Consider the following 26,326-nt stretch of genomic DNA (forward strand, 5'->3'; position numbering starts at 1 on the left):
GTATGAGGCCCAACTCGAGCCTAAACATTGGATTTATGCAAGGGTTACCTGCTGAGTTCGGTCGCTTCAGTGCGCTGACTGTGAGGCAGTAGACAGCTGTTCTTACAACGCGGATGGCCCCTCTGGGGGGAGAGTACCGGCCTCCCTTGTGTGCTGTGAAAGGACTTTTGGAGTGGAAAGAACAGGAGGGGGGCTACTTGGATAACCTCCACTAACATAATTGGTGAAATTCCTGTGGGGAGGAAGGCCTACCTTTGCTTAGTCAGGGACAGGTATAACAGTGTCCCAAATGAGAAACTTCCAACCAGTTATAAGAAACCTAATGCAAATAGCTTTATGCCAAGATGAATGAAGTAGTTTATTATTTTTTTTTAACTTTGGTAGAAAGTGCTTTTGCCCTGTGTTGATTCCATTAAAAAACCACTTAGGCTTTTTGTTTTGTGCTGCCAAACCTCCCTCCTGCTGATCTTGCTTCAAATTGAGGAGCTGCTCCTCTTGCTATGCTGATCCTTTTCCCTGTAACCTTTCACACTTAGCTTTACTGTTTGAATGACTATAGTCTGTATTGTTTATGTCAAGGGGATCTTTCCAGCTTCTGAAATCTGTTTTGATCTCCTAACAGTGCTGGCCTCTCACCCAGTGCTGCCCTCGGGTGCGCTGATACCCCCTGGGGCCTGCCTGTGCCGAGCTTGTGCAGAAGAACTGCTGAAAATCACAGTTGTGCTGACCAAAGGTTAAGTGTTTTGGTGAGCTTAGAGCCACGTAAAGAAAATTTACGGTAAGCAACTGTGTGTTTTGGTGAATTTAGAGGCTGAGAGAGCTGTTAAGAGAGAAGGGTTGCCTTTCTCTCCTTGTGCCAAGCCTTGCCTCCCCCTGGCTCCTCAGCTTCTTAGGAAAGGGGAAAGCTTTTCCCTTCGTGTTTCTTGCCCGTCTCCCGAAAAAACAAAGCACTTGCAGGAAACTCCGAGAACTCGAAGCAGAGAAAACAGCATGTTTTGGCGGGGGGGGAAGACAGGCTGCTGCCCCGCTACACGGCAAGGACTCGGGTGCTGCGAGAAGCCGTAATCCTCTGGAAGAGGCGGTTCACCGGAGGAAGGGTTGGAAGGAGGAGCCGGCTGCTTCCCGCCCAAGGCCGGGGCCTGCGGAGGGGCCGAGGGCGGGCCCGAGGGCCGGGCTGCCTTATATAAGCTCGGCGGCAGCCGGTAGCAACCCAGCGGTTGCCTCCTTCAGCGCCAGCGTCTGCCGCCCGCCCAGGGGCGGTGTGATGTGAGAGGAGCCCCGCGGCTGCCGCCCCCGTCCCGTCCCCCGTCCCCCCCCCCCGGGAGGCCATGTTCCCCCTGGACTCCCCCTGGAATATCTCCTTCGCCGGCTGCGGTTTCCTGGGGGTCTACCACGTCGGGGTGGCCAGCTGCCTGCAGGAACATGCCCCCTTCCTCGTCGCCAACGCCAGGAAGGTGTACGGTGCCTCCGCCGGGGCGCTCACCGCCACCGCCCTCGTCAGCGGCGCCTGTCTCGGTAAGCGGGCGCGGAGCCCCGGCACCAGCGGCCTGAGGTGCTGTCGCGGCGGGGCCGGCCGGCTAGTGGAGCCGAGCGCTCCTCCCAGGCTTCCCTTCGTTGTTATTATTTTTTTAATTAAAACCGCAGCGGGGGGTGGGGTGGGGTGTGTGGAAATAGCGCTCCGCCCTCCTCCTTCCTGAATGCGTGCGGCGCTTTGTTTTTAAGGCCTTTACCTCGGTGTTCAGCCCCCGCTGGTCCCTCACGGGGGGCTGCATGCCTCAAGTTGAGGCACCTCAGCCCCATAAGGCTGTGAAACACGCGTCCAAAATGGGCACCTGGCCCCCGTGGGTGGGTGGGTGGCGGCGTCCCGCAGAGCAGGTGCCGGCGGAGGGGAGCCGTGCCGCACGCCGAGATGGTGCGAAGGCGGCGCTGGGGCCCTGGTTTTGACCCCTACCAGGGTAATGTGGACTTACTTGGGGGTTCGGTTCTTGTGTTTGTGGGGGCTTAGCTGCTCGGTGAGTAGAGGAGCCGACCTCTGGATGTGTGGGCACCGGCTCTTGGTGGCTGCGAAGGGGAGGCGAAGCATCCAGAGATAGAGACATCAAGTAGCGTGTTGTGTGTACGGATGAGAGCTGAATAGGATCTCAAGTGACTAGGAGATCTCTGTTCTTTCGTAGCATTTATGTTTCTGGAAGAGGGTTATTCCTGGGGGTGCAGGAATACAGTGGGGGATTTTCTTGCTGTCTGCAAGAGCTAGATCTCCAGTTTAGGTAGATGTTCTCTCTGTTTTCAAATTGCAGAAGAAAGCTTAAAAATCTTTATCTGTGTGCTGCTTCAGTGTGCTCTGTCACTGCTCAGGGCATGTCTAGGGAACAGCTGAAGAGAGCGGTGTGTGGTGCCTTCTGGCTTTTTACTGTTTTGAAGTTCAGCTGGTTTGCGTATGGGGGGAAAAGTCAACAGACGCATGCTAGAGTCTGTACGTGGAAGCTTTTATTTTGAGAGTAAGATACTTTTCTGCATTAAACTTGAAAGGTGAATGTGGTGTGAGGGGAATCAGACATATCTATTTATGAGTCTCTCCTAGAGCCAAGTGAAACCGGAGCTGTTTATTGCTGAACTTGTCTTGCCTTGAGCACAGGTGTCTTTCCATGGCACTCCCTGTTCTTTGGGGACAGGTAGAGTTTTGAGATGTAGCCTTCATGCAGCAGAAGTTAGCTTTTTCTGTGTAGTTAAGTTTCCCCCTCCTTAGCATATTGTTTACAGAAAGGGCCAATGAAGTGTAACTGTAGCTTCTGGAGCTTGGTGGGAAGCTCTTACCTGCTGTTCAAACACCAGTCTGGGATCTCAAAGGCAGTGGTTATGCCGTGGTGCCAGCTTTTACCACGGAGAAGGGAAAAGTCCTTCTCTAATCCCTTCTCCTGCAGGGATCCATTTGCTGATAGCTGCCAGGGGTTTGGTTGCTTTACTTGCTGTTGGTTCTGTTGAGAAGGTGGCTGCCCAATTAGTTTGCTAACTGGGTGGTCCCTGTGCTACTCAGAGGCGTGGCACGAAATGAGGCAGGCTGGCTGTAGCACCCAAATCCTTCGCCTTGCTCACATGCCATTACAGCACTGAGCAAGTATGTTAGCATGTCTGCCTTGTTCTTGCTATTTAGGTGTCAAGAGCATCCATGGTGTGCTAGGTGCTGCCCTCAGAGAGTCACCCAGCTTTCTGTGAATCAGGGTTAGAGTAGGTTTTCCCACTCCCTGTGAGGTACAAGGGGAGGCATGATAAAGAGGACTGAGTTGGGGCCGCCCTCTAGGCATCATTCACCTCCCTCCTCAAAGAGGACAAACCATGCTGTTTGAAGCCAGCCAAGGCTTGGATCTTGGGTGTTCAGATTTTTCCTGAAGTTTGGCTTCTCTGGGAGAGTTTTCTTTTGACTCTGCCTGTGTAGCTGGTGTGGATCTTGAGTAGAGAGCAGCTCTAAGGCAACAGAGCTGACTTCTGAAAGTAAAAGCAAATGGGTGCTTGTTTGGGGCACGGTATCACTGCACTTTGTCCCTGTCTTAAACCCTCCTGACAGTGCAGATTCCAGGCTGAGGTCCAGGGGTTAGAATGAAATCATAGGGAAGAAGGGGATGGGCAAAAGATACAGCTGCAGCCTGTGCTAGGAGAGCCGTTTGTCCCAGTACAGGCTCCTGTAGGATCCCCATATCTGGGTTTGCTGTGCAGCTGGTTTCTGCCTGAGAGTAGGTGCCTGCGGGCCTTGAAGCGTATGGCATCTGCTACCCTGCACTGCCTGTTGCCCTGTCCATCAAAGTGGAAGGTTAAATAATGTTTCTTGGTGGGTGGCAAGCAGAGGGGAGTTTTGCAGAAGCCTTACTTATTTGTCTATATGTAGATAAGGTTGGTGCCTTCACGCATCTGTACTTGGCTCTGAATTTAAGGAGACTTTAATGTGCAAAGATAAGTACTTCCTGGGGAGGAGTGGAAAAACCTCTTCCTTTGGGTTTTTTCTTTGGTTCCGACTCTTTGTGACCTTGATCAGAGAGAAGAGAAAATTTTGTGGACTTCAGAGTATAAGATCTCACTTACTGTTTTCTTTTCCAGCTTTTTCCTTCTGGCCTTTACATCTGTTCAGATTGCCTCTGAGCTGATTCTGCCTTCTCCCTGAACTAAGACCACGCTGTCATCATTTGTATATGGCAGTAAGGCTTCAGTATGGGCCAACACTGAGCTGAAAGCCCCGGCCAAATGACCTGCAGCCTTGAGAGCTTGCTGTGGACTTCAAAGGCGCATTTGAGAAAACCAAATGAAATAACATTGGGCTTTCATATTTCTAAATAAGAGGCCAGGAGGTATTTAAGGTCTGATGTGACCCCGCCTAGCTCTTGTTAAGCACTTTACCATTAAGTTGTAGGGGTCTTGGATTTATTCTTCAGGGCTACAACAGTGATACTGTCCCACATCTGAAGCGCGCTCTCTCCAGCTTTGAGGTGCTTCAGTTCTCATTGCTGTTTTTCCACTAGAATAATCTGTGTGGCTATCAAGGTGCATCAGGCAAAGTCTTGTGTGTTTACAAGTTACTTGATGGTGCATACTGCAGTGTTGTAGCATGAATCACTTCTTGTCCTGAGGGTTTTCTGGGAAATGGCTTTCTGTCATGTGTGTGTCTTCTCTTGGGGCCGTTGGAGTGCAGCACACCAGGAAATGCACCTTTACATGCCAAGCAACTGAGAAGTCCTTTTGTGCTGGCTCTGCAGTCTCCTTATGCGTACCTGAAATCCTGCAGCTTTTCACAGACTTGAAGCCTGGAGCTCTGAGGACTTACCTGTCTGAATAAATCCTTAAGCCAATGGGCCTGGATGAGTAAACCTCGCTTAGGTGATAAGACTGTCCTTTCTTCAGTTACTACTAATACTAAAATGCAGCCAATGTCAAGATTCTTAAGTTCTTAATGCAGAGCAGGGGATATATTTTTGGTAAGGGTCTTGAATCATCTCACTCTGGTGAGCTGGGATTTGGTGTGCCCGCTTTGGAAGCGTAGCAGCCTGGATAAATGACGGGATGTGAACCTGTAATCACTGAAAAGCTGGTTTTGAGCTGATGCTAAGGTCCCAGGCTCTGCCTGTGACTCATAGTTAATCAACAGCACCTCTATGGTCTGTGTAGCTTATGAAGGTTGTCCTATATGGCTCTCATTTGAGGGTGGGTTGGAGCTGCTGAATTGCTTCTTTTTTTGGTGGGGAGAAGAGGTGGGTTCTGCTGCCAGAGGCAAAGCTGTCTATCGAACCCCCACCTGTGCTGTTCTTGTAAAGCATGGTGCTGTCAGCAGAAAATAGTAAAACAAGCTGAGGGGATGTTTCTACTGTGAAGAATACAGAAAGGAGGGGTTTTAAAACTAGCATCTTGGGCAGGGCTCTGTCTCAGGCTTGGCCTGGGATGAAGTAACAGGTATTTGACATTCAGGTTTGCTTGTCAGCTGTCGCTGTGTGACCACCAGGAAATACGCTGCTGAACTGTAGAGACCTTTTCCATTGGGTAGTAGGAGGGAAAAAACCCCAAAACCCCTCTTTTACCTTTTGAAATTGAGATAATGAGCAATAGCAGCATCTTAAATGTTGTGCTCCTGAAATTTGATTTTGTGCGTGCAAAGGTTTAAGGACTGGTCATGGAGGTTATTTTTCTGTGTGTATGTGGAGTCAGAACCAAATCCCAGATTGAGAGAGGGGAATAAATCAGCTTAGTCTCTATGGAGTTCTCGGAGGAATGCCAGTTTCTGCTGGCCAAAGCGTGAAGCTTGTCCTAGGGGAGGTATATGTGATGCTGTCTTGTGTGGCTGTGTGAAGAGATCCGTAGATCTCCCCAGGAGCACGAAGGAAAGCTTCATAGCATCTGTGGCCTCACAAAACTCGAGTCCCTCCCTGTGCAGGAGACTAATTTGTGTCTCCTGCAAAGGCCCTCGCTGGGGAAAAAGTTGTTGAGCTCAGCAGCCCCGGCCCAGTCAATGGAAGGAGACGCACTCTTATGTATGTACATGGAGACGTGGATGTAATTCATGGGGAACCTCCTGGTACTCCCTGGAAGCAGTAAAGCTGCTGCGTCTTTTTCTGGTGGAAAACAGAGGTGGGTGGGGGGATGTTTTGTGCTGATGTGGTTGGAAATGTTTGCTGGCTTGGTGGAGAAGTTGCTGTGTCTGGATCACCCTGCAATACCTTCTGCTGGGAGGGAAGGGGCTTGTTCTGGTGTCTGCCTGGCTCTACAAAGGAAGTCCCTGTGAGGAAAAGTGCTCTTGCAGGCATCTCGCTGGATGAGTGCAAGGGAAGCCAAGCAGCCACTTTTGGCAAAAAACAGAGTCGTAGCAAGGCCTGGGTTTATTCTTTGGTCACTGCACACAGACAGGAGGTGTGCAGGGCAGCTTGGTGCCCAGCCTTGCTCCATCAGCTGTGCAGCGTCAGTGGCAGCAGCGCAAGCAGTCTTTGCATGGTCATTCTTCTGACCCGTAATTGCAGCATCTCTCTTGAACTTATAGCACATCCAGGCTGATCCACTTCTTTCTGCCTCTCACATTCCAAAACTCTTCAAGGCACGTGCAAGTCCTCCCTATTCAACATTAGAAGCTGTCTTCAGGGTCCTATGTCCGATTATTGATTACGTTTGGAAGTTTAGTCCTGATAAATCAAAAACCTTCCTCTGATCCCTTGCTCTGTCTTCCAAACTCCTGCTGCTACCACTAGGTTGCAGCAGCTCTGCCTGTGTGCTGCTTGTGACAGGCCTGATCCTGTCCCTGGGGCTGTGCTGGGCTGCAGTACAGTGTGTCTGGGAGAGCTGCCCTCAGTGTTCCTGGGAAAAGGGACTCTCGCCAGCTAAGAGGCTCAGAAGAAGCCAATCTCCATGTGATCCCTGTGGTGACGAGTCCAGGTGGGTGGCGTGCACTTGGTTCTTGGTGCTTGGGGTAGGTCAGATGTGGAAGCTGCTGGTTTTGGAGGAACCCAGGGCTTTGTGCTGCCCTCTAGGACTTGCTTAGGCCTGAAACTGTGGTGCTTTCTGGTACAGACAAAGACCAAATCTGCGTCGATGGCTTCTGTCTGACAATCAGCAAGCTTCATGAAGTGTTTTCTGCAGCTGTTTCCCAGGCTTTCGGCTGTGCTGTGCCTGGAGGATTTCTTCTGAGAATGATCTCTTCCTCTTCATACACTGCAGTTTGTTCGGATGGATACTGGGTTTGAAAGCCTTTTGGGTTAGGATTTAAAGGATTGAGTATCATTTTAGCACTGGAGGCTCTGGCAGCGCCTCTGAGCTGCCACCTCTGTGGATTATCTAATTTAGCATCCTGAAGTAGAGGAGGTGGCATCTGAGAGTGTAAATGAATCGGGGAGCCCTTTACGTATGTTGGTTACAGAGCTGCTCTTGCCAACTTCATTGAACGCTGCTGATTCAGGGCTGGGCCTGGCAAGAAAGTTATTCCTGTGTATCATGGAGGCAGGGTGTGGATCCAGACTGCCACAGTTATGTCATGCGTGGGGGAAGTTAAAGCCCTGTTTCAGCGTGGGCTGTAGGCACAGGGGGAGTTAACACTGATTTATCTAGCCCAGTGTTCTTATATAGTGGGATTGGTGAAACCTAACCATTTAACCACTAGCTTCTGCACACAGAAGAGTTTCTTCTCTGCATGTGAGCTTCAGGTGGACATTGCTACGTCTGTCTTGGTGCTTTCCTTGCTTGTGCACTGCTCAGCCTTGCAGGAGAGTTCCCCAGGTCCTGTCCTGCTCATGAGGCTGCTTTCAGAACCTGAATCATCTTGATGCCCAGGGGTTGTGGTTGGGGGACTGCTGCTGACGTCCATGGAAGAAAGGTAACATATGTGTCATGGCTCCCAAGGAATGCAGCCTGCCCCGCAGTGTGACTGAAGATCCTTCCCAAATAAGCTTCATCATCAAAATGAGATGCCTTCTAGAACAAAACGCCCGTGTCTCTTCTGAGGACTGCTTTGGAATGAAGCTTCTCATTCCTGGTAGCAGGCTCTGCTCATGCCATGGCAAGTGGGGAAAAGTTCAGGGGTGTAAGGTGACGCTTAGCTTGCCTGTGTGAGATGGAAGGGCAAAGCGGGCACAGCAAGTGACATACAAGGAGGTGCTTGGCATGGGTTGGAGCAGCTGGCTAGCCGGGCATGATGCAGGCTGAGGGCCAGTGGAGGACTGCAGAGCTATTCCTTTCATTCTGTGCCAGGGTGAGACCGTGCTTCGTGCTTGAGCAGCCACATGAGTGTACAGTGAGAAAGGACAGGCAAGAGGGGGACGGGCTGCCCTTTTCTGCATGACAGAGCCAGCCGTGTCTCTGGTAACATCTCCGGTGAACACAAAACAACCACTGCCTGCAAGCATGCAGGAGAGCATTTAGCAGGCATTGGACTGAAAGCCACCAAAAGTTGTGTGGGGGCCTTGCTTTGGTGTTGGTGAGCCAGCTGGGGGTGATGGCTAGTGTGTGATAAAGCTGAAGTGGTGCTGGCATGGCAGCTGTTTCTTCAGGCTCTGGAAACAGAAGTGATGACTCCTCACTCCACTTTGTCTTCATCAGTCTGTGGTACAGGTCTCTGGCAAAGCTACCTACTGTCCCATAGCACTGGTCTCCTTCCAAAGCATCCTGCCTCTAGCAATACCTGTGCTGTGAGGTGGAAACCCTAAGAAAGGGGTGTGAAGGGGTGTGTGTAACATTGTGCGTGTGGGCGAGACTTGGTCTTTCTGCACCAGTTCCTGTACAGAATAACAACCGCTGGAAGCTTTGTGTTAGTGGTTTTTATTTGGATGAATAAAGCAAGGGTTGGATGTGGTTGCATTTTTGCCTCTGTGTGGGGCAGAGGAAAAAGGCAATTTTGTGTTACTACAGCATGTTTTTCAGTCTGTTTTTCCCCTCCGCTAGCTTTTTGTTGCTGAATACTTGCTTTTAAAAAGTGACCCCAATACCCAGCAATTGCTCTGACTCAGAGCAAGCAGCAGGGATCTGAGCTGCACCTTCTCTTACTCTGTGAATCCCCTTTTCTTGTCACCCCATGCAATTCAAGTTGCACTGTAGCATTGGCAAGGATGGATGGATGGATGAGGACGGGACATGGCTTTCAGTACAGCTTGCCTGGAGTCCTGAGCAGCTTTTCCTTTTTATGAGCTCTATACCATTTAATTTCTCTCTAACGTAACGAACAGAAATGAAGCATTAAGCCTCCTATTAGGGAATTACAGTGGAGAAAGATTAGTCTGGTGGGGATTGCTGTTGTGGTTGTGACAGAGAACGATCCTGGCAGCCTGCCTGCACCGAGCTGCCTCTTGGCCTTCCTACTGATTGTTTTGCAGCAGCAGCTGTGCTGTTTTCAGATTTGTGTTGCAAGAGTAAATGCTCCAGTCCTGGCCACAAATGCAAAGTCCGGGCTTCAGCTTGCAGAACATCAGTTGCCTGGTGAGGCCTTGATGTGCAAACACTACGTTAAGTCCAGTGCAAAGGTTTAGCTTAGAGACATAATCAAGCCTGACAGCTCTTGCGCCTGTTCTTCCAAAGCTTTTTTTTCTTCTGTGCAAAGCAGAGCAACCTGCCTTAAGGTGAGATGGGGTATGAATTGTGCATCTGCGCTCTGTCTTGCCCAAGGGTCCTACCCCGTGGGTACCAGTGGGTGGACAGGCAGGCAACAGGCGCTGTGGGCTGCCTGGTGAGCTGCTCTGTGCAAGAGGGAAAAACTGGGGCAAGGTAAAAGCAGATCTGCTCCTTAGGCTCCTCACATCTGGGACGTGGCAATAATTCTAGTTCATCTGTTAACTGGTATCCAGAGCTTATGAAATGACTGTCTCTCTTGGCTCAAAGGGGAAAAAACTGCTCTTTTGGTTTGGCTTTATTCGAATAGATAAAGTGACTAACAGCTTTTTGCTTTTCCTAAATTCTACTTGAAAAAGAAGCATAAACATCTTGAGGACAAACACGTTAAGAGGGAGGCTTCTGGCGCTGAAGCAGTTGCAGGTGATCAGGATTTACTTGGCCCTCCTGTTGCAGGCTGTGTCTTAACGCCGCCTGTGTCTAGACTTTGCAATGCCGAGCACTGAGAATCCGAGCCAGAAAGCAGTGTGGGCTGAGCCCTTCCTTCAGCGCCTGTCTCTGGCTGTCAGAGCTGGCCTTACTTGAAAAGCAGTCTCTTCCTCTCAGTGTTCCACCTGCCCCACCTGTAAGGTCAGGATAGGTGTTGCTTGCTGTAGTCTGATGGGGATCCCTAAGAGTTACTCCGATAGGGTCTGTATTGGTGCCCCTCACCCTCGAGCAAAGGGGGAGAAAGACCATTATTGACAGCCAGTGGCCAGGCTTTCTGAGGAATCTCCTTCCCAGAGTCACTTGCTCGTTGAGCTCTGGGGTGCGATCCCTGCACAGAGCCCCTGATGGGAAGGGTTACCTGCCACAGGGAATTGGCCGGTCAAGCAGTAGAGCTGTCTGCAGACTGAGCGGGTGTGTGTCGTGGGGGGAGTTGTGTTTGCTACCTATGTATTGCCAAAAAAAAAAAAAAAAGAAAAGCTTCCTTCCTGTGTGTCTTATCTGGAGCCAAGTCAGCCAAGCTGTTTCTTATCTGATGGCAAAATAGGAGAGAAGGATTGAGTGAAAACCTTAAGAGAACTATACCGCAGAACAACAAAAATTAGGGAAGTCCCAGAAGAACAGTTTGTTTTGGTACATGGTGTTTCTCAGTATTACTGGCTTACAGGAAGATGTGCACAAATGTGAAAAGAATCTTTACTCCTCTGCTAGCTGTCATCCCTCAGCCTCAAATGTTTAAAAGTGGGCATTTCTTCTTTGTGTTAAATAGTGGGAGTTCTACAACTTCTGGCAAGTGAGGGATAGAGATCCCTTCCACACCCAATGCTTTTAGGCATCTGTCCAGGATTTCACGCTGAAATTAAAGAGCTGTCGCCAGCTGTGGGGTACACCTATCACCTGAAAATGTCTTGTAAGGGCAGATCATAAGACATTGCTCTCACTTTATTTCCCACTGGCATGAACGTGTCTTTGGGCCCCCCTTTGACATCCATCCGGTCTCCTGGGCAGTTGGAGAACATCTTGGGTCAGGTTCCCATTCAGGACAAGTTGGCCTTTGTTCAGCTTCGCTCAGCTGAAGGTCTGTCTGGTTCTTGCTGTCTTGGGACAATGAGTGGAAACCAGGTCACTTCAGTGCGAGTGTGGGAAAAGGAACAGCAGTCCAGTCAAGCAGTGGGGTTTCTCACAAACTGAGGTCACTGCCCACAAGAATTGGGGTTGTCCTTGGTTCACCGGTGCATTGCTATGCACTGCTCCTTGGGGTGGATGAACAGGCACTTTCTGGCGGTCTGAGCTACCTGTGAGGAAACATCCAATAAAGTTCTCTGTTAAATATTTTCTAGATGTCAGCTTGCAGACTGTTGTTTTGGTGCCTCTTGCTTACAGCTTTACGGTTTTGGGCTGGTGACAGGACTGTGTTATAATTAGGACTGTATCATCCACTGGGAGAGGCCAGGCAGAAGAACTATGTACGTTGCTTACTCTCAGTACTTGGAGAAGAGGCAGGTGTAGGAGCTGGGTGTGCTGAGCTGGAGCGGCTTCAGCATTTGTGCCCAGGAAGAACGTGGGACAGCTCTCCTGAAATCCACGCTCACCATTAGAGACTGGGTTTTAGCTTTTCATGGATGAGGTGCAGGAACAGCTGCAATAGCAAGGGACAGGCAACCAAGCTAAATTAACCTTGATGGACATCATGCTAGGAAACTCCTGACTCATCCTGCTGCTAAATTCAAATCTGGACTGGGATCTGCCAATGGGAAACTCTAGAACTCCAGTGATGCTCAGCAACCGTCTGAGCTGAAAGCAAAGTGTGACGATTGTAGCTGGGGACTCTTGCAGGGAGCATCTGTGCCGAGGATCACACAAACATCGCTCAAACAGATGGCTAAGCAGAACTTAAGCAGCTCCAGAATGAGGTCCCTGGTTACGGTACACAGGACCTGGCTCCTGTCCTGAAAATCTTGCGGTCAAAACAGCTGGGTTACGCCCTCTCAAACTAACAAGGCATTGGGCCCTCAAGGTGCTGGAGGAATGCCAGAAGCACCTGGACTTCCTTCTTGCTAGCTGGCTTCGTTTCAGAGCTTTTGGCATTGGTGTGTCTGGCCAGTCTGGAGCCTTAGCTGGGTGATAGGACTGAAGAGGAGAGGAGTGGTGCCTCCTGTGTTGCTGATGTGTGGGAAGGAGTCCATTTCAATTCTTGTTGGTGTTGAATGAGAAGCAGGTTTAGTGAGGATCTGCACAGTTCCCTGGCTGCCCCGGTACCCCAGGCAAGGTATGGCATCTGCAGTCTGGGGTGTGACCTCTCTGTCTGTGCCTCCTACCAGAGGGACAGGAGATGCCATCCCTACATCCATCCGCTGTTGGTGCCATCCTCGGCTCTCCATCCTTGATGGAAAAGCTTGCCTTTAAGCTTGCATCCTATTTACTGCTGCACTAGCCAGAGAGCAGGAATGACCCTCGTGCATCAGACAGTTGTGTACTGAAACACCACAACGTGTCCCTTGCCAGACAAGGGGAGCCAGCGGCTCCACCTCTGCTGGTTCATCCTGTGGTCCTTCTGCAGTGGCTACAAGGGGCAGGTTACTGTTAGCCGTGGGAAAAGACCTGACAGCATCTGCTAGTTCACATTTTTAAGTTATATCAAGCCAGCTTCACATCAGCTTATTGACACAATAAGATTGTTGCCTTGAGGAACTGGCTTTCACCCCCACCAGTCATGCCTGACTCCAAAATAACCCTGTATCTTCATGCTGATGTGGAGCTCTTCCAGAGGGGGCTCATGGCTGAGCTGATGGGTGGGATGTCCCGAACACCCCTCTCCCTCTTCAGCCCGGTCTGCTCCTATTTTTGTTTGTGTCTTAGGGTTGGTTTTTTTTTCCACTTGAAATACTTTATGGGTCAACTGTCCTTTTGCTGCCTGGCAAATGCATATCAGTGTGGTCTAAACATCAGCAGGAGAGCAGCATGGTGCCCTTTGTGCAAAAGCCCTGCTGCTGAAGATGTGGCTCTGAAGAGGCCCTTCTTCCCCACTCGTCACCCCTCCTGCGATGGTCCTCATTTATGCATTGCGCAGGCGTAAAGTAGCCTTTCTGTTTCATCTCGGAGCCCTTACCTGCGGTTAAGGGTCTTCCCAGCAGCCCGGCTAACAACAGTTTTAGGTTATTGATCTTCGGTTCTTCTCTTTTTCCAGAGACAGAGCAGCAGCAGGCTGCAGTGGCTGGAGGTGTTTGTATACAGTTATAAATAGCACATGCTGCCTGAGTGCTTTTCAGGTTAGAGAAGAGTAGTTTAGGGGACACAAGGCATTAGAGACTTAGATACTGGGTTATTTTGGAGTTGAGCATGCCTGGTGGGGGTGAAAGCCAGATCTTTAAGGCCTCCTTTGTCTGGCAAGGGACACGTGGGCTGTATTGGGACACAACTGCCTGATGCTCCTTTGCGTCATCACAACTGAAATGCAGATAAGGATGGTGGCCCTGAAGTACTCAGGTTCGTGTGCAACAGCACCCACTGGAGCGGTGGTGGGGGCAGGGAAGAAGGAGGATATGGCTTTTCTAATGGAAATGGAGTGTTCCATGTATTAATATAATTTTTTGAGGAATATTGGCTTAGTTAAGTCTGTATAGGGACAACTGTGGAATTAGTTGTGGTGGGAGAAGAATGAAGTATTTCCTCAGCAAGCAATACAAACTATTAGGGCTTGTCTCTGCCCCTTGGTAGCTACCTCAATAAGGGAGGAGGAACTTCATTTAGCTTCTTCACATGACCCTGTGTCCTGAATCACCTGATCCATCAAAAACCATGGGAAACTTTTCTGTGGACTGGAATTGGCACTGGATTAGTCCTAGTAATAATTGCCGGCTTGTGGCTGACTCCTGTAGGACTCGTCTCTCTTCACCACCTCTCGTTCAGCTGCTCCCTTTGGCAGGCTGTGAGCAAAGTTTGAGCTGGTTTTCCTGGAATAGTGTTTCTGGTAGTAATGGGATTAAAATACTCTCACCTCTTCTCCCAAATGTATTTCCAAGAGGGCTTGTCATCTGTGGTGGATCTGGCGACGTAAACCTGACTCCTTTGGCTGAACCCTCAGCTGGCCTTATTTCCAGGAAAGCTGGTGATGCTGCAGATCACCCTGTGCCCATCTCTTCCCGCAGAGCCGTTCTGCACTTGGCTTTGGTGCAAGTCCAACAGAATCGCAGGTGCCCTTAAATTGGGATACCTCAGAAGCTCATGTGTGTGCACATGTATGCACACACGTATAAAAACCCCAAACCAACAAACACCCAGAAAGTATTCAAAGACTGAAATTGCTAAGTAGCAATAATTCTTATTTTGTCCTCTTGGCTGTGAAATGGTGATGGAGCAGGCAGCTGCAACTGAAGCCTCCCCTCAAATGTGGAGACAGTCTGTTTCCTGGCAGAGTTGGGACTTTGTTCTTTAGTTTTTCTTAAAAAAACCTTCCAGCTCACCTTTTAGCTCAACCATCATAATCTCCATTTAATTGCAGTTGTTTTCAGTATTGGTATCAACTCTTTTCTGCGCACTGAGGTGCCAAGTCTGAAAGCATTGTTCTTTAAGCACCATCTCTTTCTTTGGCCCCCAGCACTGCCTTTGTAACCAGGGTGCCTCCCCACAGCTGCGTGCTCAGCACCCACCCTCCCACTGGGATTTTCAGCTAAGCCAGCAACTCCCTGCAATGCACTCAGTGGAGTGGGCTTCCCTGGGGTCACGTGACCAAGGTGCTGGGCTCGGCTTCATTCAGTTTTTGGCTCTGTTGCAGTTTCTTTGTGTCTTTCCTCCCCCTGCCAGATGTGATCATGTTTTAGGGAGTGTTACAAGTGCTAATGTCGTGGTGCTGATGAAATGTAATTTCTGTGAGGCTGACTTCCTTCATGTTGGGAAAGATGTTGAACCTTGTGGCTACTATGTGGAACAGGCTGGGCTCAGTGGCTTACTGCTAATTGAGTAAGAGAGATCAGAATTAGGCTGCTAAACATTGCTCTAGGACAGTGCAAAAGACTGGGATTATAGTGCTAAAAATTGCTTCAGAGGGGGGAACTTGGATGTTCTGCTAAGTTGCTAGCTCAGTGCCTAAAATCCTGACCCCTCATGTTCAAGGGTACTTGTGTGTGCTTGGGCTACTGGTGTTGATGGGTTTCCTAAGCACAGTCTCATTCCCAGGCTGCGTTGATGGAAAACGTTACTGGCTCGTGCGTATTGCAAAAGAGTGGGATGTGTAAACATAGCATGGAGGGTGGTGTTGCTGTTATTTCTATTGTATTTATTAACCTGGGTCTAACTTGGGTTCTTTCGTTCTGCTGCCTCCTTTCGGCAATTCTGCTGCCTCCTTTCGGCAATTGCAAGACTGGGTAAGAGAGCAAAATGGAGGGGCTTCCAGTTGTCTTGAACTTAGTCTTTCATCTTTCTCCAGGAGCTGAACTTCAGTATGATTGGAGAGAAGTCTTAATTTCTGGAAGCATATCTCTCTTCTCCTGGTTTCTTTAACTTTTCCCCTCACATTCTTCTCCTGTGTGTAATCCCGCTGCCCCTGGGAGTACAGTGGTTGGCTGGGACTTAGAGGAACTGTTGTCTTGTCCCTCACCACGTCTGGGAGATACGTGTGGGAGCAGCAGTCAGCGTGTGCAAAGGGCAGCACGCTGGGCGCTGAGGGTTTGGCTTGGGTTGGTGTTTTTGTTTTGTTTTCTCCTTGTTCTCTCCTTGCCCACTGGAGAGCTCTGATGCTCTTGCCAGCTCGGGCTCCTAGTGACCGTGAGATAATGGGCTTAGCAGATGCCTTCCCTTTTGTGCAGATGGGATGTCTCCTTTCCTCCAAACCCAGCTAGGTCACTGTGTGAAAGGGTGAAGCAGACATGCCTTCAGGAGGCCTGCTTGCTGTCAGGGCCTAGTTTAGTGCTGTGGAGTTGGACACAGAAGGGACAGGACACCAGAGCCTCTGCAGGAGGCACTAAGCCACTGATTCCCTAACGGAGCATAGTGTCCATCTTGCTCGCCTGAGATGGGACGACAGTCACTTTGCTAGAGAGCACGAACGTTCCTGTTTACTGGCACTTTTGCTTGCAGGCAGATGACTTTTTTCATGTCAGAAAAAAGATGATGCTTACTAGAAAAGTTTCAGTGGAAGATGCTTTGAAGCGGATTGAGCCATAAGTTCAAAGTTGTTAAAGCATCTCCCTTGTTTTCTTTGTTAGCCTGTGTTTTCACCAGGCCTGCATTGGCCAGTGAAACAGGAGCTAAGAAAAAGTGCGAGGCCTTAGCCAGATGATGTGATCTTCCTTGACTTTATAAAACATATGTAAAATGAGGGGAGCTCTTTGCGATGGGGCCAAGACAGCCAACTTCCATGACTTCTGTATCGCTGCCCATAATAGCCCCTCATCTTCAGTTACGTATCAGCCAGGGGTGAGAAACCTCCGAGTAAGCTGTGAATGAGGCTTTTCTGTGCCTGATTTTGTAAAGCAGAAGGCTAGTTTTGCTAGGATTTCATGGTGCTTATTTCTTTCTCTCACTGCAGGTGAGGCTGGTGCCAGCATTATTCGAGTGTCGAAAGAAGCCCGGAAGAGGTTCTTGGGCCCCCTCCACCCCTCTTTCAACTTGGTGAAGATCATTCGGCTCTGCCTGTCCAAGACAGTGCCAGAGAATGGGCATGAGGTTGCAGCAGGACGTTTGGGTATTTCCCTGACACGGGTCTCCGATGGAGAAAACGTGATACTGTCAGACTTCAATTCCAAGGAGGAGCTGATCCAGGTGAAAGGATACTTCCTGCAGAGGGCTAGGCAGGAATTGAATGTAGTTTTGGTTTGCCTCGGTCTCCAAATGTCGTTAGTACTGGAGTATAATTGTCAGTAAATTCCAGCGTGGTGTTCTGAGAAGAGTAATAGGTTCAGTAGGCTTTGATCTGCTTCTTACATTCTGCATCTCTTTCCCTCAGGCCTGTGTCTGCAGCACCTTTATCCCTGTCTACTGTGGGCTGATACCTCCAACCTTGCGCGGAGTGGTAAGTAAGACTCTTAAGATTCTCCTTCATTGAATCACGTACTAACGGATAAGAAGGCAGAAATGCTGGTACTTGATTTTGGCAGTCTGCTGTCAGCAATTAGCCTGAAGAGGCATGAGAAATTCCCAAATAAACAAACTTCCAACAGTGGATGTGCCTTCTTTCCACTGCTGCCTGCAGTTGCCTACAAATGTCCCAAAGACTGGAGGGTTTGACATGATGTTAATATATAGCAATCTGGGCAGGTGCTGGCTGACTTGGCAAGTGGTTCTCCTGGCTGCTTGGTACTCTGCTGTCCATCACTGAGGCTCCAGCCCTCTGCATGTGGAAAGAGCTTGGCTCCAGGGTAGAAATAATGTAGTCCCTCTTGTGCACGCCTGACGCTTTCTGTGGGGTTTTAACTAGTGGTGCTGATACCAGACCTCTTTCCCATGGAGTTCTTCCTGTCCTTCCTCTGATAATAATGTTCTGCTGCCTGTTAGAGCTTGCTTTGACAACCTCTCCAAGGCTGTCCAGAGCAATTTCCCCCTTCTGTGTTTGCATGTTAGAGGTGAAAACATCTGAAAGCTGTGCAGAGATGGAGCATCTCTGAATATTGCAGTCACACTGCAGGGCCTCAGTTGAGCTTGGGCTCCCCTTGTGCTACACAGGTTAATGCATGCATTAAAAGGCAGTTTGTTTGCAAACTAGGTAGTCAAACGGGGGAAGGAGAAATTAGTGTATGTGTGCCCTGGTTTCCCCTAAGTGCCCTGACCAAGATGCCTCAGTCTGTCAGAGCAAAGTGTCAAATCTGTTCCTGTTGCTCCCTGTGTTCTAAAAGTGAGGTCAGTTTTGCTCCTGCATAATGTACAACATGGCTGGTTTTGACATTGTACAAGCATGTTGAGCAGGGAAATGACCTAGAAGGAATGTCTAGTGTCTAGCCCTTCAGAGAAGTGACAGAGTTGGTAATAGTTTGGCTTTTGCTCAGCAACTGCAGGCAGGGTTTTTGTCCCACAGCTGGTGGGAGCATAGCAGTGGCTCTTGCCTGCCACCTCCTTGGGGGCTAATTGAGGTCAGTGTGGATCAGGCAAAATCTCAAAATTCCAAAACTGTGTACAACATCAGGGTGTCTGGAATGTGCCAGCTGCCTTGGCACGCTGAGGGATGACTTCTCATGTCAAGATTCCTCATGGGGAAGGGTGAGGAGGGATTACATGAGATGAGGAAATTAATTCCTACCTCTTCCCCAGAAAATATGGCTCTCTGTGTCTCTGAAGGAGGGGTTGGCAAGGGGAGAGGTTAAATTAGGTTGGGTATGAGCCTGGGAAAGGTTTTGAAACAGGACTGCATGGTTCCTAGTGTGCCTGTGATGACTGTTTACCACAGGGCAGACTGACAGGTCTGGCATGAGGACCAGTTTTCAAGGCAATATGACTGTGTGCAAGGCATAAAATCTATATTCTGCCTTCCTCCTCATCTTTTTCCAGCTTCCTCTGGTAGCCTCATGGGGTGGATGATGAAGATGGGTTGGGGGGAGGAAATACATGCTCTGGTCATGAACTGTCTGCAGCACATGGGTGAGATGAACCTTTAACAAGGGTCAAAAAGCTAATTGTCAGCTCATGCGAGTGAGGGGCCCTGTGTGTGGGAGGACATGATAAGGAAATGGAACTGGGCACCCCAGAAATTACCCCAGTTCGTGAACCATCCCCAAAAGCTGCTGCTGCTCATGCCTGCAAGCAGCTGGTGGCTTCAGCCTTGGCTCTATGCTCTTAGGGGCTTTGTGGGAGGTTGGAGGGTGGTTAGGTTTGGGTTGCTCGAAGTTCAGGCAAGTCCAAAGTGGCAGCTGATCTTGAGTAAGGAATAGTAATTGGTGTTGCTTGGGGAACGGTGGACCAGAGAGTGGGGTCTGCACGTGTACTGCTAGATTTCCAGGCAGTGAGAAGGCTTTGCCTGTCAGCCTTACTGTAATTAAGCCTCCTTTCTAATGGCATCCGTGCGCTCATGCTGCCGCCCTCAGGGGAACGGATGTTTCTGCACCCTGACCGCAAAACTGGTGGTGTCATTTAAGTATCCAAAACACTTGCCTCCATCTTCTTTAAGCAAAGCGGGTCCTGCCTGCTTTGCTCTGTCCTCTTCCCACTCAGCCTGTCACGATCTCATCCTTGCAGCGGGAGTCAGCCAGACGTCTCCAGCTCTAGCCATGCCTACTCTGGCTTTCAGTGGAGCAGCTTTGGGGAGATGATGACAATGAGAGTTTGCTATGGTTGCTTTTGGCTTAGGGAAAACTGATGCTTGCTTTAAAAGGGAGCAAGGGTTCAATTGGGTTTTTTTGGAACCTCTGTTGTCTGGAAGGCATCCTGTAAGCAAGCTGAATGTTGCTGTTTCTGAGAGGGTGTGCTTCTTGAGTTTAATCTATCCCGTCCTTCCACTTTCTTCACTGCCCAAATCCAGTGGTGCAGGAGTCTCTATGTCTGTCCTGATACTCTGTTTGGTTGATAAGGCCTGACACGAGGATAAAATGCCTTGTGCTGTGAGTTAGTGCTGCTGTAGCCTACATCTGTATTCACAAGCCACCTCCCTTGAACCTGTAGGCTATATGCAGAGGTAGCCCTGAGGTTTAGTTTGCCCCCAAGAAACCTGCTGTGCAGTCCACCCTGAGCCTGCAGCTGGATTCCTATAGCTGAATTTGATTGCTTTCAGCCTGTGAACTGTTCCCAGGCTCAAAGAAGCTGCTCAAAGAGGTCTCTGCCTGTCTGCTACCCAAGAGAGAACAAAATGTGAAGCAGCCAGTATTTTCCTGGGCATTGTGCAACAAAAGACTGATGTCAGTGGTCAGTCTTGCCTGGGAGACAAGGCAAAGCATGGTGCAGAATGGGGCACCTCCTCTGCTGGTCAGCATTTCTGTGCTCTGCCTGGGTTCAGCCTCTGTCAGCTCAGCTCCTCAGCCAGCAGAGAGCTGAAAGGTGTTACAGCTGCTGCTTATGGGGCTGTGTAGCTCCTGTAGGATGATTGTGTTTGAGCCTGTCCAGGGGGAAGGGTTCCAGGCAGCAAATGGCAGGATCAGCCCTGAGATCAGTAGGACTCTTCTGTAACGGAGGCTCACAAGAGCTTGAGTTGTTGCTCTGCAACGATCTCAAACCTCCTGCTCTTTTCGCTTGACCAACATCCCCTTCCTTTTATCTTCTGCATGTTGCTTACTCTGCTAAAGGCCTGTGGTAGGGATTGTCTTGCTCAGCTCATTGTGCAATTGTGGTACTCCAACGAATACTTTGAATCAAGTACAGGCTACTGGGGTTGCCCTTCCTGCAAGGGTGACGCACATGTGTTTATGGTATGTAGGTACAGAACATTCTCTGATAAGAGGGTGCCTGTTCAGAGCAAGACACGAGTCTCTTGTGCTCTGTTTACCACACGGCAGCAAGTAGATTCCAAATGTATACGCGTGTGTTGGGATTGCTGCTCGGTAAGCCTGCTAACAGCAAATCAGATGGGTTTGCTCTTAGGTAACAGAACTTCTGCCAGTGGGGATTCATGCCTGAGCTTATTCTTTTTAAACTCAAGTGGAAAATGTCACGGTGACACAGTGTGACAGCTTAGATCACTGCTGATTTGCGCTGCAGGTGGTTGTTGGTGTGTCATATTACTTAACTGGACAGCAGTCAGACCTCATAGGAGGTGTAAATCAGCAGTCACACAAGTGAATGTGCCTCTCATTGAACACTTGTGACCAACATGCTTGAGCGTAGGAAGAAAGACACATAGCAATAGGAGACTGTAGTCAACACAGCTGTGCTGTCGCTGGTTTTGACTCCTCCAGTGCTGGTGGGTGTTCTCCGTTCTCTTCCCAAGTTGTTGGCACAAATATGAACAGGGGCACAGGGTAAAAAAGCCGCTTGATCAGTTAGGAGAATGAAGAGTACTTCATTTGTCTTGATTGCAGAGATATGTTGATGGAGGGATTTCTGACAACTTGCCACGGTATGAGCTGAAGAACACCATCACGGTGTCTCCGTTCTCAGGAGAGAGCGATATCTGTCCAAGGGACAGTTCCACAAACATGCATGAGCTGAGAGTCACCAACACAAGCATCCAGTTCAACCTTCGCAACCTCTACCGCCTCTCGAAGGCCTTGTTTCCTCCGGAGCCGCAGGTGAGTGTCCTGGCAGCACCAGAACGTGGGGACAGTAGGTAGGCACTGGCTAGACTGTGCACTTTGACAGAAGAAGATTCCAGACGCTGTTCATTTTGTATCTCTTGTTTGTCTGTTTTTTTAACCTTGACATTATCAGCCCAGTGACTTGGCAAACCTTGACCACAGCTACACAGGGTTGTATAGGTGGCTTCGTTTTCGCTGCTGGGAGATCTGGAATTCAGGTGGCAGCAGTTGCTTGAAAAGTATTTTTGTGTGGCGCTCTCCAGAGCAGCGTTTGCCAGGAAGTTAGGCTCTTTTGTAAACAAGGCTGTATCAGCTGTCAGAATCAACGTGCTCTTGAGTGTTGTAAGGTCAAGCTGGAGCTGCCAGCCTGCAGCCAGTGACTGTCTCCTAAAAAGTGGAGCAAGTAGCATCACAAACAGCTTTGTGTGCAGAAGCAGATGCAGCCTCACGCAGCCCTGGCATTTGGGCACAATAAGCATGCATTGATGTGCTGAATTACTTGGACAAGTTTTTTCCTGCCCACTCTAGTCTTAGCTGGCTCTATCTGTAAATCTGGTGGCCCCTCCTGGCATCTGCTGGGAAGTATTCTGGGCTGCTTGTCAGAGTGATTTGCTGAAGGCTGCCCACAGCAGCGTCAGCTCTAGATGGGGAAATGAGATGCCCGCAACTCTAAGCCCAAACTTAGGTCGGATTCCAGGTGTACCTCCCAGTCTGAATTATCCTGTGATTCCTATGCCCAGTGTATTCATGTTATACGTCCCATTGCTGCTCAAAGCCTGGGAATTGCTGGCAAGGATGAGACTTGTCCTTGGGATAGCTCAGGAGTCAGGAGAATTCCTCTCAAGTCTGCACTGAGCTGGGTGTTTGCTTTGCTCAGCCAGGCAGTCTCCAAATGACCTGCTTTTGCCTTCCTCTGCCCACAGGTGCTGCGGGATATGTGCAAGCAGGGCTACCGGGACGCACTGCACTTCCTGAAGAGGAATGGTGAGGCACGGGGTGTTTTGGCTTGCCTCTTCTGTGCCAAGCTTGGTGCTCGGCTTTGAGGATAGTCAGTGGTGCGTGTGAAAGCTGGAAGGGCAGAATTGAGCTGTGCCTCAGATAGCAGAGTATGGAATTTCCGTTAATAAGTCTGTTTTAGCACTTCAGGAAGCAGAGGTGGGTTGGACACTCTAACCGCTCTTGATACCAGAGCAGTGGTTTTGGCACAACTGAGTGTTGAAGCTGCTTAGCAAGTGCTCAGTGCTGCACCGGCACAGTTGTTAGGCACCAGTGCTGTTTGGACCTCCTGCAGGTACCCTGCTCCTTTTTCTGTGCAGCTAGAGTAGGTCTCATGTGGCACAGCAGTGCAGGGGGCAGGCATGCCGTCGGCAGCCCCCAGCGCCCGGCAGTTTGATGCTGTTTCGCTCTCTTCGAGCAAGCTCCGGACTTTCTTGCCTCCCGACTGTTGGAGCAGGTTGGGTGTGTGTTTCGTGCCACCTAGCGTCAATCTGCAGCAAGTCGAGCACATTTGTTGGCTCTGTGATGTGTACCTTAACCTGGGATGAGAGCAGTCACGCAGCTATGCTTGTGCATTAAGGGGCAGGAGGAAAATCTTGCCTGCAAGATTGGCGACTGGCAGATTGTAGCAACAAAACGCTGCCAAACAGCATCCTGCAGTACTTAAAGGGGAAAATTAGAATTTCTGGTGGGGAAAAGAGAGGATGATCTTAAAGCAGCAAGGTTTCCAACTCGTTGTGGTAAGCATTACAATAGATGTAAGCTAAAGAGGCTGGGTATGATATCTGTCTGTCTGAGAGGAGTCAGGGTGAAGTGAGGACTGACACTTTGAGTGCCAGGCAAGGCAGGGCAGCTAGTTTGTATTGTCCTTATGATATCACTTCTCTCCTCAGGTCTCCTTCATCGTCCAAGTCCTGCCCGTCCTCTCCTTGCCATAGAAGCCCCCCCAGGAGAGAAGAAAGAGGAAGAAACAGAAGCTGAGGACCAACTAGAGGACAACACCGCCCTTGCTGTTGTTGAAGAGCACATCTTTGAACACTTGCCTCCCAGACTGAACCAAGGTGTGATCCGAAGGGAGAGAGCCTAGGCAATCTTCCTGTGCTGCCTGGCCCGCTTCAGAGGGTTACTGGGATGTGGGGGTATTGCTTGTGGCTGGGTTTGGCCATGCGCAGGGTTTTGGAACTGGCACCCGCTGGTGGTTCGATGGACTCGGAGCCTCTCGGATAAAGTTGTGGCTTGCCCTGGGGAGGCGGAATTGGGAGAGGCTGGCTCATTTGGCAGTGTTCTGCGTGGTAAGGAGAGGAGGGGATCTTGTCGCCTGCTCCTGTGGGAGTCTGATAAAGCTAAAAGCTGCTGTTCTCAGCTGTGCTGAGAGAATTGCTACCCCAGGCAAGACTTCCTTAAGAAGTGGAAGGTAGAGAGGGGAGACCTCAGGCTGGGTAACTTCTGGGGTCTGGCAAGGAAAGGGGTAGTCCCATTGGGGGGATTCAGACGTGTTCTCTTCTGTCTTCAGCTCTTCTGGAGGCTTGTGCTGAAAGAAGAAGTTTCTTGACCGGAATCACCAATATGTTGCCTATACGTGTGGCCACGGCAATGATGGTCCCCTATATGCTGCCTCTGGAGTCTGCTGTTTCCTTCACTGTCAGGTGGGCCTGTGGCTGGTCCCCTCGGTGGTGGTCTTCCCAGTGCAGTGGAGTGGTTTGTGTAGCCGGTGGAGCATGAATGGACAGAGGAGGATCCTCTCAAACTTTGCAGTGCCAGAGTTTCTGGGGAAAGAGTTCCTGCCACTTACCAGGCAAATGAGAAAAAACCAACAAACCAACCCAGAACTTTTCCTGCCTTTGTGTGCCATTTAGCTACAGCCAGTACTTCCAAGTCGAAGGAATATGTCTGTGATGGAACTTGCCCTAGAAAATGGTGATAGATTTTGGAGCCTGGAGAGAGACTTCTGAACTGGGAGTGCAGGGATGAAAGTAGGAACTGCACAAGAGGTGGTTCTCCTCTGGAGCGAGAGGGTAGAGTAGCCCCAGCCATTTCCAGCCCTACACTGACATGGCTGGGAAGATGGGTCTGTCAGACTTGTCCTTATACAAAGTACCCTATGAAAAGTTTGTGGAGGGAGATAGTTTGTGAGGGAAAGGCTTAGGGAAAAACACTTTCCAGATCTGAAAATTAATGAAAAATATGGAAAATGCAGGCAAAATGTAAAGCGTAAGTTCCTGAACTGTTCTCAACCTTCATGGCTTATCTCCATTCTATGAATGGTAGAGTAAATGGGTTTTAATGCATTTGTCACTAAAAATAATGAGTAACCACTGATAGGAGGCAAAACCGGTGTTCTTTTCATCCTGTCCTTTGTGTGGCCCAACTGATGGTTGTCTCCTGGCTCTTCCCAGGTTACTGGAATGGCTCCCAGATATCCCTGAGGATATTAGATGGATGAGGGAGCAGATGACTGAAATCTGCAACTATCTTGTGAAGAAAGCCAAGAAGAAACTGGGCAGCCATCTTTCAGCCAGGTACAGCACTGCTCTGGAGGAGCCCTCCATTTCCCCTTTCACCTTTGACTTCTACAGACTCTACTCCACTGGAGCAGAGCAAGTAAAGCACAAATTGACCAGAAGGATTTACTGCCCAACCTAAAATGCAAATGTGGTCCGTGATCTCTTGGCTTCCTTAACTGTTGGATAGACTCAGCACATGGTCTTCTTCCTTCTTCCTGTTAGAAGGCAGACCCTGTAATGAAGCAGTTACTACAGCAACAGGGCAGAACATGTAGGTCTAAACCAATATGCTAGCTTATTCCGTGCTCCCTGTAGAAGACAGAGGTGCTTGTCTCTGTGGCACTTGCTGGCCCAGGGTCCCCTAAAAGTTCCTCGAAGAGGTACTTGTGTCCGAATGACCTTTTCTGCCTCAAGATCTAGGCCTGGTTTAGGGTGGGGAGGCAATAGGGTGGCCATGACAGCGTTTCCAGATGAGACGGAGTGTTTTGGGTCTGTGTGTGCTGTTGAATGGAACTCCCTGCAGCAGGCTGTGTCTTCAGGCTGAGGCAAGACCGTGTGGCTTGGAAGAGGATGGGAAACGGTGTATTACAGTAGTAGGCAGAGGGTCCCAACTGTGGTTCAGATCCTAGTACGAGGGGCTGATTCTTACCCACAAGAGCTCATGATCTGAATAATCAGGAGATGTGAGGGGGAGGATGGGCACACACAGAGACTTCTGACTAAGATCACGCAGTCGGTGGTAGAAGGAGGTAGCTCTGTGGTTCTGGAGCTCTGGTCTGGTGACCTGCCCAAGTCTTCCCAGGTACTGATTATTTGCATGTGTTTGCCTTTCAGGCTCTACTATCACCTTGAGCTTGGAAGGCCCCAGAGCCTGCCAATTTCTTCTGCATCAGCTTGTGGTGAAGCACTGCCTGTGTGGATGAGAAACAACCGTTCCCTGTCTGATGTCATGATGAAGTGGGAGGAGTACCAGCGCCAGATCATGCTGGGTTTACTCTGCATCAACGTGGACATGCAGGCCTCCCTCTTCCCTCAGGAAGGGTTTCAGATAAAGCTTCCACCTCTAGACTGTGCGAAAGAGTGCCTGCCACTCTTCTGAGCCTGCTGCCGTGAGGGGGTACGGGTGGGTGGGAAGGAAGGGGAGCGGGCATAGGGTGGGACCAGTCTCATTCCTCAGCAGCAGGCTGCTCTGTGCTCCTGAATGTGCTGAAAAGGGGATTTCCCCAGGATGGAGACTGGTGGAATCAACTGTAGCCATTTGTTGCCCACTGGGCCAAGCAAGGGATCTCTGTATTCAGACACCTGTGGGCCGGTACCTTGCTGCAGACTTGTGTTGAGGCCTGGCCATTGCCTGTGGCCAGGCTGATGCTGACCCAGCTGGGCTCTCCCAAATAACGCACTTTGAATTGCCATTGGCTTTTTACTGCCAAATAATCAGGACGTAGATGACGCTCTCAAGTTCATACAGCTTTTAGCTTCCTTTGGTTTTTAGAGCGTGAGTCTTGTTTTTTTTCTTAAATCATCTGACATCCCCTCAGCTTTTTGTGCTACTGAAAGATGAAGTAGCCTCTTGCCAAACCAGTTTTTCCTCACAGCTTCCAAATCTCCTCTGGACTTTCTTCTTTGCTGAAC

The 26,326-nt window shown here is 49.8% G+C and overlaps 1 protein-coding gene across 1 annotated transcript; it reads left to right on the plus strand.

The window, feature by feature from the left end:
• The first annotated feature begins 1,328 nt into the window (after positions 1-1,328).
• PNPLA2 (patatin like domain 2, triacylglycerol lipase) lies at positions 1,329-25,793 on the plus strand. The gene is made up of 9 exons (XM_086472465.1): positions 1,329-1,515; positions 16,571-16,803; positions 16,988-17,053; positions 20,979-21,188; positions 22,118-22,178; positions 23,084-23,251; positions 23,704-23,836; positions 24,587-24,709; positions 25,529-25,793. Exons 1-9 carry the CDS (start codon positions 1,329-1,331, stop codon positions 25,791-25,793), a joined length of 1,446 nt encoding a protein of 481 aa, XP_086328591.1.
• The last annotated feature ends 533 nt before the right edge of the window (positions 25,794-26,326 follow it).

Source organism: Leptosomus discolor, chromosome 12, assembly GCF_034619465.1.
Source record: "Leptosomus discolor isolate bLepDis1 chromosome 12, bLepDis1.hap2, whole genome shotgun sequence".
In the NCBI taxonomy this organism is placed as follows: domain Eukaryota; kingdom Metazoa; phylum Chordata; class Aves; order Leptosomiformes; family Leptosomidae; genus Leptosomus; species Leptosomus discolor.